This window comes from Silurus aristotelis, assembly GCF_946808225.1.
Source record: "Silurus aristotelis genome assembly, chromosome: 4".
NCBI lineage: Eukaryota > Metazoa > Chordata > Actinopteri > Siluriformes > Siluridae > Silurus > Silurus aristotelis.
In genome coordinates, this window is record NC_139577.1 from 36,387,207 (window position 1) to 36,403,378 (window position 16,172).

Consider the following 16,172-nt stretch of genomic DNA (forward strand, 5'->3'; position numbering starts at 1 on the left):
ACCAGAGATTCTCTATTTATTGTCTGATGGTGTGTTGTTTCAATACAGTGATGAGAGAACACAGAAGCTGAAAGTAAATCATATGACGATTGTACCAACGTGTGAAAACTTTTTATTTAAAAATGCACACAACGCACAGCGATCCCACTACACCTGCTTACACTCTGATCACAATGTGTCCTTTAAAAATTACATCAAAATAACCATACATAATAATCTGTGTTTAGGTTACTACACTGTCACTATTCAGTTTCAAAGTGTTTGACAGAGTAGGGGTGCAGATGGTTTAAGTGAATTACTTTACAATAGGGAATAGTAATGATTCTGAAATATGTCTTATTACCACCAGTCTGTTTATTTGTTTCTCTTTGTATTGTTTTTGTCCCCTTTAACCAATGAGAAAGATAGAGTATGATACAGTTTGGTAGAATTTGCAAGACACACACACACACACACACACACACACACACACACACACACACACACACACACACACACACACAAAAGGCTAGGACAGAAAAAAGTTTTCCCTCCTTCCTCTCAAGTTTTTCTCCCCAGACTGGTTTTACCATGCTTTTGTTAATAGGTTGTGCACTCTTTTCATATTATCCATTTATAACAACTCTGACAGGAATAATAGTATTTATTACTAGGAGAGTTCTTTTCTCACAAAGTGAGGTTTGCTATAATTGCAATTAAACAACTGTTACGTTCACTTACTACATTATTGATGATGCTTGCCACTTGGTTGTAGGTGTCATTCCTGAGATCAGGGTTCTCTGGCATGTGGATTCCACTGATGCTGATTGTGAATATGATTGCACAGGATGTGTCTGAAATATCTGTGGAATAAAGAAAATGTTTAATAGAATGGTCTTAAATATTAAATGGATAGGACAATTATGTGTATATTTGCAGGGTAGTATAATAAATACAGAAATCTTACTCTCATAAGTGAAGTTCAAGACATTTACTGTGTCACCAAAATTTCTGATTCGAGTGTTCAGCAGATATGTTATAGCACTGACGACCAGATTTTCACTGAGAGCCAAAAAGGAGGAGTTAAACATCAGTTTTGCCTGGACCACAGCTGAACCAGTTCTGCAAAAGAAATGTGTTATACAGGTTAAATATACTGTGAATTATTTTTTCAAAACACTTACAATTTCATAAAATGTACATGATGGATGCTTTGCATACATAAGGCTTAGCTGACTGAGGAAACTGTTTGGAATATAAGAATCACCAGCTTGGAAGCTGTACTCCATGTCACCTTTGAGCAAGTTATCTAAACTCCTGTGCAAAAATAAGAAAGATGGTCTTCATAACACAAACAATGCCTAATTCATACAAGAAATATTCTCAAAACATAAGTCAATGACACTTTCAACTTACATGAAGTTGGAGGAGATGGCTGCAAACAGATCTGTGCCAGGTGCATTGAGCAGTGTGTTTAGCTGGTGAATGTAAATATTTAACCTATTAATGGTATTTTATTATTATATTTAGTTTGATTAGATAAAACTTTGTTATTGGGCAAGGTTCATGTACAGAGCCAATAAAATGCAGTTAGCATCTAACCAGAAGTGCATAAGTGGCCTATTTACATAAAATAGCAGTATGATAAATAAAGTGAGTGATTCATGTACAGAAAGTGCAGTAGGTAATAATATATGGTATACATAAATAAGGAGATATATATATATATATATAATAGTAATAGTAATAAAAATAATGCATTATAACTTTGCAAAGAAATGGCATGATATATGTACAGTATGTTACAGTATATACAGAATAAATATGAGTGGAAAATAGAGTAGTACAATAATAATCATAGTTATGGATGGGCAAAGCAGTGCAAAATACTCAAAAAGTGACAACGCAGTAGTGCATTGTTAGCATTGTATGCTGATCAGCTGTTTATAGGAAAAAAGCTATTCCTGATTCGTTTTTGTGGCTTTGAGTCACCCTCAGCTCTACCTGATGGGAGAATAGTCAGTGGTTGGGGTGAGAGGTATCTTTGATGATGCCCCTCACCCTTTGCAGACAGTGCTTATTGTAAATGTTCTCCAAGGTGGGAAGCTGAGTGCAGCTGCTCTACCACACAAGTTCTCCAGTATCCTGTAGCACAGATGGGACTTTTTAGGTCTCTTTAGAATATACAGGCGCTGTTGTGCATTTCTGATCAGGATAGAAGAGTTCAGGGACCAGGTAAGATCCTCAGAGATGTGAACTCCAAGGAACTTAAATCTGGGTACATGTTCAATAGCAGCTCTGTTGGTGTGACTAGGAGATTTAGTGTGATTGCCTGCTTAGCGAAATTGACTGTTTCTAATCAACGCCTTGGGTGGTTCTATTAAATTCCGGAGTAAGAATGTGAGCTCTGAGGATCTGTTTGGACTGTAGTTAATGTCAACAGTGTCAATCAGCTAAACTGACAGTTTGCTTCTGATCACCATCACTGTTCCCCACATTATCATTTATTTGCAATAAATGGACATTCTGTGCAACCCAGATGAGGATGAGGTTCCCTCTTGACACTGGTTCCTCTCAAGGTTTCTTTCTTATGCCATCTCAGGGAGATTTTTCTTGCAACAGTTTCCAATGGCTTGTTCATCAGGGACAAACTTACAATTATAAAAAACATCTAATTTATTTTTAGCACCACATTATCTGTGTAAAGCTGCTTTGAGACAATGTTCATTGTTAAAAGGGCAAATACAAATAAACATGACTTTAATTTAATTAAATAGGAAGATATGTAGTCATGGGTTAAAAGGAGGTATAGGAGAGGAGACAATACACATCCCTGAAGAAACACATTTCTGAGGGTGAGACTGGAGGAGGTGATGGTGTTTTCAGTTTAACAGACTGTGGTCTGTTCATAAGAAAGTACAGGGTCTAGTTACAGAGATGTGTGCTGATGCCAAGCTGTTTCAGCCTTAGGCTTAGCTTGGAAGGAATAACTGTATTAAAAGCTGAGCTGAACTCAACAAACAACATACTGACATTGTGCAGGTGAGTCAGGGCAGAATGCAGTACCATGGAAATGGTGTCCTCAGTTGACCTATTTGGGCAATAGACAAATTGGTATGGGACTAGAGTGGGTGGCACAGGCTTTAAGATGGGTAAGGACCAGTCTTTAAAAAGTATTTTGCAATTACAGAGGTGAATGCAACGGGACGAAAGTTCTATTGCAGCTGAGTGTTTTGTCACTTCCACAATGGTAGCAGACATGATGCAGATGGGCACAGTTGCCCGGGCACAAGGAGAGATTGACGATGTCAGTAAAGAACTCAACCAGCTGCTCCGCACATGCTCTGAGTACTTGGCAAGGGATACCGTAAGGTTTCCATGCATTCACGCTGCCCGTGTCAGGGAACAGCCTGCCACGCCGTCCCTTGACTCTACACACACACGTAGTCTATCCCCATTATCCTAAGTCCTCTTCACGTGGATATCCACATGCCCGTGAACACTGCTGCGATCTCTATCCCTCCGAGACCGCACAGGTCTTCCTTTCCGAAGGACTTTCTGCTTTCTGTAAATTTTTTGGTTTACTTTATGATTCTGTGTTTCCTCATTAAAACCTGCTTCTCACAACTCCGGTTTTTGCTTCCGTCACTCCGCAACCGTGACAGCATAGGGTAGCACAAACTTACAGAGGTGGAGAGTGTGAGTGGCTCCTAACCTGGTAATAGCTCTGTTTTGAGCATGGGCTCTATGTTCACCTTTTCAAAACAAGCATAAAAGAGGTTGAGCTTGACAGGGAGTAAGGCAGAGCTAGTTGGAGGTGCCCCGTTTGTTTGAAATATTTAACATATCAATAGTATCCTTAACTTTTACATATTTCGAATTTTTCATGAATACATATTGTAAATGAAAAATTATGAGGTTCTGAGACTCTGACCACAAATAGAATAGAACAGGGAATAAAATATAAATGGATTTAAATAAATTTATAAAAGACCTTTTTTTTAAAAACAACATCAGCATATGTTGTATGTATATATATATATATATATATATATATATATATATATATATATATATATATATATATATATAGAGAGAGAGAGAGAGGCATCTGTGTATCTCATTTAAAGGTTCTCAATTTTAGAGAACCTTCTTCTTTCGGCTGCATTAGGGGGACTCCCATTAGGGTTCGCCACAGCGGATCATCCGTCTCCATACCACCCTGTCCTCTACATCTGCCTCTTTCACACCAACTACCTGCATGTCTTCCCTCACAACATCCATGAACCTCCTCCTTGGCCTTCCTCTTTTCCTCCTACCTGGTGGCTCCATCTTCAGCATTTCTTTACCAATATAATTCATGTCCCTTCTCTGCACATGCCCAAACCATCTCAATCTCGCCTCCCTCACCTTGTCAACAAAACATCCTACATGTGCTGTCTCTCTAATAAACTCATTTCTAATCTTGTCCATCCTCATCACTCCCAAGAAAACCTTAACATCTTCAACTCTGCTACCTCCAGCTCCACCTCCTGTCTTTTACTCAATGCCACTGTCTCTAATCCATACAACATTGCAGGTCTCACCACAGTCCTATAAACTTTCCCTTTCTTTACTTCTCTAACACACTCTCTATTACTTTGCACTGTTGACCCCAGGTACCTGAACTCCTCCACCTTCTCCACCTCTTCTCCCTGCAACCGCATCACTCCACTGCCCTCCCTCTCATTCACACACATGTACTCTGTCTTACTCCTACTGACTTTCATTCCCCTTCTCTCCAGCGCATATCTCCACCTCTCCAGGCTCTTCTCAACCTGCTCTCTACTCTCAACACAAATCACAATATCATCTGCAAACATCATAGTCCAGGGAGACTCCTGTCTGACCTCGTCCGTCAACCTGTCCATCACCACTGCAAACAGGAAAGGGCTCAGGGCCGATCCTTGATGCAGTCCAACCTTCACCCTGAACCAGTCTGTCGTACCTACTGCACACTTCACTGCCGTCACACTGTCCTCATACATGTCCTGCACCACCCTCACATACTTCTCTGACACACCTGACTTCCTCATACAATACCACAACTCCTCTCTCAGCACCCTGTCGTACGCTTTCTCTAAATCCACAAATACACAATGCAATTCCTTCTGTCCTTCTCTATACTTCTCCATCAACATCCTCAAAGCAAATAAGGCATCTGTGGTGCTCTTCCTCGGCATGAAACCATACTTTTGCTCACAGATGGTCACCTCTTCTCTCAGCCTGGCTTCCACTACTCTTTCCCATAACTTCATGGTGTGACTGATTAACTTAATTCCCCTGTAGTTACTGCAGGTCTGCACATCTCCCTTATGCTTAAAGATCGGTACCAGCACACTCCTTCTCCATTCCTCAGGCATCCTCTCCCCTTCCAGAATCCTGTTAAACAATCTGGTTAAAAAATCCACTGCCATCTCTCCTAAACATCTCCACGCTTCTACCGGTATGTCATGGTTCCAAGATGGCGGCGCGGCAGTAGCTCGCAGCGGCCGCTCCGGACCCAAAATGGTGCTACTCTCACTTTGTAGCCCGCCTTACTACAATACATGGACATCAGAGCAACCGGTGTCCCTGTGTACAACCGAAAAACCCTGAAAGAACTCAGCAACAACCCAAACAACACCATTAATGATGACCTGCGGCAGAAGCTACGCGACCTCGGCGTGCTCCGAGAACCAGGCCTCCAGTCCTCGGCATCGCCTGCGGCGGACGGGCGGTGGAGGGGGAATCGGAAGCGCTGCGCGAGAAAACAGAAGCGTGGAAAGCGAGCGGGTGCTAATGCTAGGCTAAAAGCTAACCCTAGCCGGCCCGCTCTACCATCACTACTGCTGGCAAATGTCTGCTCCCTGGACAATAAACTAGACTACATCAGACTCCAACAAGCTACTCGGCGTGATTTCAGACACTGCTGCGTTTTTGTGTTTACGGAGACGTGGCTGAGCGACAGAGTTCCAGACGCCGCCATCCAGCTGGACGGGCTAGCCGCGTTTCGTGCAGCTCTGTGCGGTAAGACTCGCGGCGGCGGTCTGTGTGTTTACATCAACACGGAATGGTGCAAGAACTCTGTGCTTGTTTCTACCTACTGCTCATCGCTGCTGGAGTTTATTGTTGTGAGATGTAGACCTTTTTATTTAGCCCGGGAATTCACCACCGCTATTGTGCTCGGAGTGTACATACCACCTAGCGCTAATGCTAAGGAAGCGCTCAGTGTGCTCTATGGGACCATTAGCGGACTTCAAAACTCACACCCTGACGGATTGTTTATAGTCGCCGGAGATTTTAATCACGCAAATCTCAGGACTGTGCTGCCTAAATTTTATCAGAATGTGGACTTTGCAACCAGAGGAAAAAACACGCTGGATGTTGTTTACACAAACATCCGGGGCGCATACCGGGCGAAGCCCCGCCCCCACCTCGGTTACTCAGACCACATCTCTGTTATGTTGATCCCAGCATACAGACCACTCAGCAGGTGTTCAAGACCAGTTCGGAAGCAAGTGAGAACCTGGCCAGCAGGATCCATTTCTGCTCTCCAGGACTGTTTTGAATGCACTGACTGGGACATGTTCAGGGAAGCTGCAACCAACGGTGATTTCATCAACTTGGAGGAATACAGGTCAACAGTGACCAGCTACATCGGCAAGTGCATTGATGACGTGACTATCTCCAAGACCATCACTACACGCTCCAACCAGAAGCCGTGGATGACCGCCAAGGTGCGTGCGCTGCTAAAAACAAGAGACTCTGCCTTCAGAGCAGGGGACAGGGCGGCCTTGAAAACAGCAAGGGCCAAACTGTCCCGTGCCATCAGAGAGGCGAAGCGCGCACACGCCAAGAGAATTCACGGCCACTTCCAGGACAGTGGAGACACCCGGCGCATGTGGCAGGGCATCCAGGCGATCACGAATTACAAGACCACATCACCTGCTTGTGACCGTGACACCTCCCTCCCAGATGCGCTGAACGACTTCTACGCCCGGTTCGAGGTGCAGAACAACATGGTGGCGAGGAAGACCATCCCTCCTCCCAGTGACCAGGTGCTCTGTCTAACCACAGCTGAAGTGAGGAAAACTCTATGCAGAGTTAACCCACGGAAGTCTGCTGGACCAGACAACATTCCTGGCAGAGTGCTCAGGGAATGTGCACAACAGCTAGCAGATGTCCTCACTGACATCTTCAACATCTCCCTGAGCAGCGCCACTGTTCCTATGTGCCTCAAGACGACGACCATCATTCCTGTGCCGAAAAAGTCTTCTGTCTCCTGCCTCAATGACTATCGTCCCGTTGCACTCACACCCATCATGATGAAGTGCTTCGAGAGGCTCGTCATGAGGCACATAAAGACCCAGCTTCCACCCGCACTGGACCCCATGCAGTTCGCATATCGTCCAAACCGCTCCACGGACGATGCTATTTCCACAACCCTTCATCTGGCCCTCACCCATCTGGATAACAAGGACTCTTATGTAAGGATGCTGTTCATAGACTTCAGTTCAGCATTCAACACAATCATTCCTCAGCACCTGATTGAGAAGCTGAGCCTACTGGGCCTGAACACCTCCCTCTGCAACTGGATCCTGGACTTCCTGACTGGAAGACCTCAGTCAGTCCGGATCGGAAACAGCATCTCCAGCACCACCACACTGAGCACTGGGGCCCCCCAGGGCTGTGTGCTCAGTCCACTGCTGTTCACTCTGCTGACTCACGACTGTGCACCAATGCACAGCTCGAATCACATCATCAAGTTTGCCGATGACACGACCGTGGTGGGTCTAATCAGCAAAACCGACGAGTCAGCATACAGAGAGGAGGTACAACGGTTAACAGCCTGGTGTGGAGCCAACAACCTGTCTCTAAACGTCTACAAAACTAAAGAGATGGTTGTTGACTTCAGGAGAACACAGAGTGACCATTCTTCACTGATCATCGCTGGATCCTCAGTGGAGATCGTCAAGAGCACCAAATTCCTTGGTGTTCATCTGGCGGACAAGCTCACCTGGTCACTTAACACCAGCTCCATCACCAAGAAAGCCCAGCAGCGTCTCTACTTCCTGAGAAGGCTGAGGAAAGCTCATCTCCCTCCCCCCATCCTGTCCATGTTCTACAGAGGGACCATTGAGAGCATCCTGAGCAGCTGCATCACTGCCTGGTTTGGGAACTGCACCGTCTCGGATCGCAAGACCCTACAGAGTATAGTGAGGACAGCTGAGAAGATCATCGGAATCTCTCTCCCCTCTATCATGGACATCTACACTACATGCTGCATCCGCAAAGCACACAGCATTGTGGATGATCACACACACCCGTCACACACACTTTTCGCACTCCTACCATCAGGGAAACGGTTCCGAAGCATTCAGGCCGCCACATGCAGACTGTGCAACAGTTTTTTCCCGCAAGCCATCAGGCTCCTCAACAAAGAACTGAACTCTCTCTCACACACACACACACACACACACACACACACACACTTACACACAACTGTGTGACTGATCCGCACAAACCGGACTCAACACCCATCATACACTTCGTTCACCCAGGTTTCAATACCAATCACAGTTTTCACTATCGCAAATTGTTTACATGCCGTCTGTTGCTGATTCTGGGACTTGTTATTTTGCACAATATTCTGTCCAAATCCTTTGGTTACTGTTAACTCTATTTTTGATTGCTGCTACTGCTGAATTGCACAAATTCTGTTTACATCTTTCTGTTTACACTGCACCTTATTCTGTTACGACAGGTTTTACTGGCGGAGCTATTTCCATTTTTAATTTTATATTTTGTGTATTGTGTATTGTCCTGCACTGTCCTGTGTTGTCTTGCACTGTCTTGTGTTGTCTTTTGCACTGTTTGCACCAGCTGCACACATGCACTTTATGTGGCGAGGATCTTAGTTCTCGGCCCTGTGTTCTTCTGTTCTGTACTGTTTGTTTTATGTTGTTCTATGTAGCACCTGGGTTCAGGAGGAACGTTGTTTCATTTCACTGTGTACTGCATCAGCTATATATGGTTGAAATGACAATAAAAGCTTCTTGACTTGACTTGACTTGATCTGGTCCAACCAACTTTCCATTCTTCATCCTCTTAATCGCTGCTCTCACTTCCTCCTTACTAATCCTATCTACATCCTGCTTCACCAACTCCACATCCTCCAACCTTTTCTCTCTCTGATTTTCCTCATTCATCAGCTGCTCAAAATACTCCCTCCATCTTCTCAACACACTCTCCTCACTAGTCAACACATTTCCCTCTCCATCCTTTATTGCTCTAACTTGCAGTACATCCTTCCCAGCTCGGTTCCTCTGCCTGGCCAATCGGTATAAATAATTTTTTCCTTCCTTTGTGTCCAACATCTTATACAGCTCCTCATATGCCTTTTCCTTGGCTTTCGCCACATCCCTTTTTACCTGCTGCCGCATCTCCTTGTATCTCAATTTTAGGTATACTGTCATGATATCACATGGTTTGACTGCATTTTATGCTGGATTGGGCCCTGATCAAAAGAATATACATTTTCATGCAAAAATGTCTTCAAGTCAAGTCAGCTTTGTTAGGAGAGTTTTACTCTTAATTTACTAGGGAACAATGAATCCAGATCTTGTGCAAGAGACATTAATTCTTACAGCCACCATAAAGAGCATTGCACATGGACACTCACAGCATTATTGATGGCGTTTTCCACTTGAGTGTAGGTGTCATTCCAAAGTTCAGGGTTTTCCGGAATGCTAATATTACTGAGGCTGATTTCGAAGATCAGTCCATAGGAGGTGTTTGAAATTCCTGTACAAAAATAAAACAGTATTTATTAGCATTCTATAGATCTCAGGTGGCAGGGACAGTAAACAAACAGATGTTGCAATAAGTGTCGGAAAAAAAACTTACTCTGGTATGTCACATTCAGCACTTTTAGGGTATCAGTGAGATTTGTGAATCGAGAACTCAGCAACGATGTGATGGCACTGAGGGCCAAACTCTCACTGGGAACCGGAGTGAAGGAGTTGAAGACCACTCTGGCCTGCACCATAGCTGAACCAGTACTGAAGACACAAAGCATAATGATTGGTAATCTTTTCAGGCAAAATTTCACAACCATGACTGATATCTCCATTTACTTATACAGGTCTGAAATAATCTTACGTTGTTTTTGGAGTGGCTGTAGAAGACAACAGTGGAACGCTTGAAGTTGATGGAGGACCTGATGTATAAATACCTACTCGAAACAGGATTCATTGAAAGGTAAAAGAATTTCAAAAGCCATTTAATTTCACTCAGCACCAATAATACAACAATCCAAAAAGAAAGATTGTGGAGCGCATCTTACCGCTTTGTTTCTGGAGCTCACTGAGATAGTTTACTGGATTTTTAGTATCTCCATTTTGAAAGCTGTACTCAATTTCACCTCCAATCTGCTTTCCTAATAATCTATATTTCAAAAAGCATAATATGAAATGTTGTTCATACCCACAACTGTGCAAAAGCAGTAGACAAACTATTATCAATTCAGAAATCTGTGCTGCTTCGGACTTACGTGTAGTTGGAGGACTTGGGTGTAAATGGATCTGCATTAGGTGCATTGAGCAGTGTGTTTAGCTAGAGAAAGTAAAATGTTTAGAGTTAAATGACAAAGAATCTTACAATTTAAATTCTGCTTCGTATACCTCTTCAAAAATTAGTAACCCTTTAATTAATGGATGCAGATAGCATTCCCATGTTATGGTACAAGAGAGTGCGAGATTGACAAAACGGACCGAGCCAGCTGCAGCAATGTTACAGTCACTGTACCAGTATGTGTTGGTGAAGCAGGGACTCGTTTAGGGGAAAATGCTCAAAAGAGAACCACTGCTCCTCTAGAACATTGATTTGCGTTTGACGTCGCTTGGACACTGAGGCATCGGGGCGTGGCCGAGCGCCGACTGGTAAGATTAAAGCTGGTTCTGCCAATGACTTGCCGTCATGGGTGAGCTGGTGAAGGTGCTCACCGAGCTCCAGCAGACACAATACCAGGCCTTCCCAAAAGGGAGAACCAGATGGATTGAGTCGTGCCAGCAGGCTTCCACTCGGGTAAAAACTGCCCTCTGCAGTGGGCCGCGTTTACCTTCTTCCAATATCTCTCTCCCAATTGTTTTTCAGATGACCGCATCAGACAGGGGGCTGGAGGCCACGTTGCCCCAGCTGGTGGAGGAGGGGCGAGCGCCCCACCCGCTGTACATCAGCTGTAAGCTCTCTGTGTTGGTGAGCCGGTACAGCACTATAGAGAAAGAGTGATTTGACTTGTTTGCCGCGAGTTACGTGTTTGTATCTCTCTCGGCGTCTTTCAAACAAACTTTGCTATCTATCCATCCGTTTTTCCTCTTTTAATAATCCTTAATTGTTTTTGTCTTCCTGACTTGTGCCTGTAGTTAGTTAACTCGACTATAACTAGTGTTGTTTATATTTATTTTCTCTCACTCACATCTCTGTATAATAAATCTGTTCGTGACTATAAGCACTATGCCGGTTGTTTGTCTGCATTCGAGCACAGGTGAGGACTCGTTCGAGTTGCAAACGGTGGAGTTGGAGATGGAGGCATTGGAGAAACAGATTCGCGAGCTTCATGCAAAGCATGACCGGCTGCGAGAGCGGAAAGCGGCGCTGGAAACATCCCGGGCGGACGAGCACTCATCCCAGGTAAACTCCCGGATTGAACCTAACGCTCCCAGCACATCAACTCCGCGTGCTTCTATGCCCAGGCCCAGCGCACCTACAACTCCGGCACAGGTGCAACATGGACCCTGGATGCGGCCGCGGCGGAAGAGACAAGCCAAGCCCCGATCGAGGACGTCTCCACCTCCACCACCGGCCTTCGAGATCTCGACCGAGAACCGCTTCGTCCCCCTCCGCGAGACGGAACGCGACACTGTTATTCTCGGAGATTCCATCGTCCGGCATGTCCGCGCTACCCGAGCTAAAGGTAAGGTGCACACTCGCTGTTTTCCTGGTGCTCGTGTTCTGGATGTCGCTGCGCAGGTACCCGCGATCCTGAACGAGAACTTCGGAGCGGTTGTTCTCCATGCCGGGCTAACGACACCAGGCTGCGGCAAACGGAGATCTTAAAGAGGGACTTCAGGATCCTGGTGGAGACGGTACGCAGCACATCACCCACAACGAGGATCATTGTGTCAGGACCTCTTCCCACTTACCAGCGAGGGGCTGAGAAGTTTAGTAGACATTTAGCTCTAAATGAATGGTTACAGTCATGGTGTCGAGAACATAAACTTCTCTTTGTTAATAACTGGAACTGTTTCTGGGAGCGTCCTAGGTTCTTCCGCCCTGATGGCCTGCACCCCAGCAGAGTTGGAGCAGCAGTGCTATCAGATAACATCTCTAGGATACTTCACACCATCTGACTGGTAAGACATCAAGAAATCTTCAACTATAAGAACACGCATACTACAGACCAAATAGTTACAAGTTCACACACAGCCCAGTTTATAGAAACCATATCTATTCCTCGGGTAGTAAAACCAAGAATTACATACACAAGATCCAGAAATAATCTTATTGCAGTTAAAACTGAAAAATGCCAGATAAACAAACACAACAAAGTTCTAAAGTTCGGTCTTTTAAACATTAGATCACTTGCACCCAAAGCACTGATTGTAAATGAGATGATCACAGAGAATAATCTCTCAGCACTCTGTCTCACTGAGACCTGGATTAAACCAGGTGACTATATGGGTCTAAACGAGTCGACACCGTCAGGATATGTTTATAAGCATGAGCCCCGTCAGACTGGTCGTGGGGGGGGGTGTAGGAACCATTTATAGTGCTTCTCTTAATGTTAGTCAGAGATTAGGATTCAGCTTTAAATCATTTGAAGTGCTCGTTCTTAAAATTGCACTTTCAGACATGCATAGAAAACTCGCTCTGGTCACCGTGTACAGACCCCCAGGGCCCTACGCTGATTTTCTTCATGAGTTTGCTTGTTTTCTCTCAGACCTCTTGATCAGTTTTGATAAAGTGCTGCTTGTAGGAGATTTTAATATTCATGTAGATGATGCAAACGATGCCCTAGGATTATCGTTTGTCGATTTACTAAACTCTTTTGGAGTTAAACAAAACGTCCCCAGACCAACCCACCGTTTTAACCACACACTAGACTTAATAATATCCCACGGAGCAGACTTCACTGATATAGATATTTTACCCCAGAGTGATGACATCACAGACCATTATCTCATACTGTACACACTACCGGTAGAGCAGATTAACCGTGTTTCACCACGGTATCGACTTGGTAGGACTATTATTCCAACCACTAAGGACAGATTCATAAATAACCTGCCTGATTTATCTCAGTTTCACCCTAAACCCATAACTGCTGATCATCTTGATGAGATGGCGAACAACATAGACCTTATCCTCACTAGCACTTTAGACACTGTTGCCCCCATCCGGTTAAAAAAGGTTCGAGAACAAGCACCTGCACCTTGGTATAATAGTCATACGCATGCCCTAAAGAGAACAGCACGTAATCTGGAGAGAAAATGGAGGAAAACTAAATTGGAGGTATTTAGAATTGCGTATAAAGACAGTATGCTCAGCTACAGACAGGCGCTAAAAGCTGCTAGAGCTGAACACCTGAGCAAACTCATAGAAAATAACAAAAACAATCCCAGGTTCCTTCTCAGTACAGTCGCTAAATTAACAACAAATCAGGGATCTGAAAAATGTGTTCCATCACAGATTAGTAGTGAAGACTTTATGAATTTCTTCACTGAAAAAATAGATAACATTAGAAAAACAATTGTGGCAGTTCAACCTCTGACAGCATCTCCCGACACAATCGTACTTACAACCCCACAACTACACTGTTTTACATGTATAGGACAGGAAGAGCTGTATGATGCTATTATGAAAGCTAAATCAACAACATGTCAGTTAGATCCAATTCCCACTAAACTACTGAAGGAAGTGTTATATACAGCTGGTGAGCCTCTCCTCAATATTATTAACTCCTTACTATCGTTAGGTCATGTCCCTAAATCCCTCAAGTTATGTACCCTATATGCAAACACGCTATCGAATTACAGACTAATTTCAAATCTCCCATTTATGTCTAAGATTTTAGAAAAGATTGTCGCTGCCCAGTTATGTAACCACTTGCAGGAGAACAATATCTTTAAAGAGTTTCAGTCAGGTTTTAGGCCCCATCATAGCACAGAAACTGCTCTAGTTAAAATCACTAATGACCTGTTTTTAGCTTCAGACCAAGGCTACATCTCCCTATTAGTTTTACTAGATCTAAGTGCTGCGTTCGACACTATAGATCATGATCTTCTCCTCGATCGCTTACAGAATTACATCGGTATTCAGGGACAGGCATTAAGCTGGTTTAAATCCTACCTGTCCAATCGTTACCATTTCGTAGATTTAAATGGAGAGCTATCCAGGATAATGCTAGTAAATTATGGCGTGCCACAAGGGTCAGTTCTAGGACCCCTGCTTTTCACAATATACATGCTTCCATTAGGAAATATTATTAGAAGGCATGGAATTAGCTTCCATTGTTATGCTGATGATACCCAGCTATATATTTCATCCAAACCAGGCGATACAGCTCAATTAGCTCGCATAACTGAGTGTGTTGAAGAAATAAGAGATTGGATGACCCATAACTTTCTGCTATTAAATTCTGATAAAACAGAGATTTTGCTCATCGGCCCAAAAAATAGTACACAGAAGCTCCAGCATCTCAGCCTGCATTTAGACGGTTGTTCTGTAACTACTAGTTCAACGGTAAAAGACCTGGGAGTTATTTTAGACAGCAACTTATCTTTTAAAAATCACATCAATCAAGTTACAAAAACAGCCTTCTTTCACCTTAGAAATATTTCTAAGCTAAGAAACATGTTATCTATATCTGATGCAGAGAAGCTCGTCCATGCATTTATGACCTCTAGAATAGACTACTGTAATGCATTACTAGGTGGATGTCCTGCATCATTAATAAACAAGCTTCAGTTAGTTCAGAATGCGGCAGCAAGAGTTCTTACTAGGTCAAGAAAATACGATCATATAACCCCAATCTTATCGTCCCTACATTGGCTTCCTATTAAGTTTCGAATAGACTACAAACTACTGCTACTCACTTATAAAGCACTAAATGGTTTGGCTCCCATGTATCTATCCAGTCTTTTAACACGCTAAAATCCGTCACGCTCCCTGAGATCTCAAAACTCTGGGCTTCTAGTAGTTCCTAGAATAGCAAAGTCCACTAAACGCGGTAGAGCATTTTCACATTTAGCTCCTAAACTCTGGAATAGTCTTCCTGACAGTGTTCGGGGTTCAGATACACTCTCCCAGTTTAAGTGTAGATTAAAAACATATCTTTTTAGCAAAGCCTACACATAACACACATCACATCACAACCTTGTGCTCCAGAATATATGACTACATGCACATTATCAACTTGTGCTGTTAATATCATGAAAAGCAGCTACGCTAAATCCTCTCCACTGCTTCTCTTTCTCTCCCCATCCCGAGGCATCCTGAGGTTTGGCCAGCTCCAGTCACGTCCTACCTCGTGAAGATTATGGACCTATGGATGATCATGGAGAAGTAGATGCCGAGTGTTTAAAGGCCCTGGCATGGAGAAGCTGATGCTGGATCTATGATGATCACAAATTGTTCTGTATTGTTGAAAGATTTATGACCAAACTCTTGATGTCACCCATATGAGGATGGGTTCCCCTTTGAGTCTGGTTCCTTTCAAGGTTTCTTACTTATATCATCTAAGGGAGTTTTTCCTTGCCACTGTCGAAACGGCTTGCTCATAAGGGACAAACGCACACCATTCACCTTCACTGTTGTTTTCTGTAAAGCTGCTTTGAGACAATGTCTGTTGTGAAAAGCGCTATACAAATAAACTCAACTTGACTTGACTTGATTGGCCATCAAGTTTACAGTCCTCACCCTCCGATACCCTCTGCTCAGACCACGGGCCGCTCCAATGGCTCCATCGCATGCAAGAGTTCAACACGCGGATCACTCTGTGGTATCTGGCACGTCAGCCGTTTAAGTTCGAGGTGGTCCACAGAGTGAGGGTGCAGATGGCTGCGGCTGATTTTCTTTCACGTCATGGGGAGGAGTCAGTTGCCGACTGGAAC

The 16,172-nt window shown here is 43.9% G+C and overlaps 2 protein-coding genes across 2 annotated transcripts in view; one reads left to right on the forward strand and one right to left on the reverse strand.

Moving 5' to 3' along the window:
- LOC310724784 (uncharacterized protein) overlaps positions 1–16,172 on the reverse strand; it is a gene marked incomplete at its 5' end in the record, with an annotated part of 47,472 nt that overhangs the window by 9,952 nt on the left and 21,348 nt on the right. The window contains 9 exons of the mRNA XM_083539055.1: positions 721–842; positions 947–1,101; positions 1,201–1,296; positions 1,396–1,457; positions 9,683–9,804; positions 9,907–10,061; positions 10,162–10,234; positions 10,346–10,446; positions 10,553–10,614. Of these exons, the coding sequence (XP_083395181.1) occupies positions 721–842; positions 947–1,101; positions 1,201–1,296; positions 1,396–1,457; positions 9,683–9,804; positions 9,907–10,061; positions 10,162–10,234; positions 10,346–10,446; positions 10,553–10,614 (948 nt within the window). The remainder of the gene's footprint in view (positions 1–720; positions 843–946; positions 1,102–1,200; positions 1,297–1,395; positions 1,458–9,682; positions 9,805–9,906; positions 10,062–10,161; positions 10,235–10,345; positions 10,447–10,552; positions 10,615–16,172) is intronic.
- The window catches only part of LOC310724685 (uncharacterized protein), a 69,859-nt gene continuing 65,170 nt past the window's right edge, over positions 11,484–16,172 (forward strand). The window contains exons 1-2 of the mRNA XM_083538961.1: positions 11,484–11,691; positions 11,754–12,413. Of these exons, the coding sequence (XP_083395087.1) occupies positions 11,515–11,691; positions 11,754–11,972 (396 nt within the window). The 5' untranslated portion in view covers positions 11,484–11,514 and the 3' untranslated portion in view covers positions 11,973–12,413. The remainder of the gene's footprint in view (positions 11,692–11,753; positions 12,414–16,172) is intronic.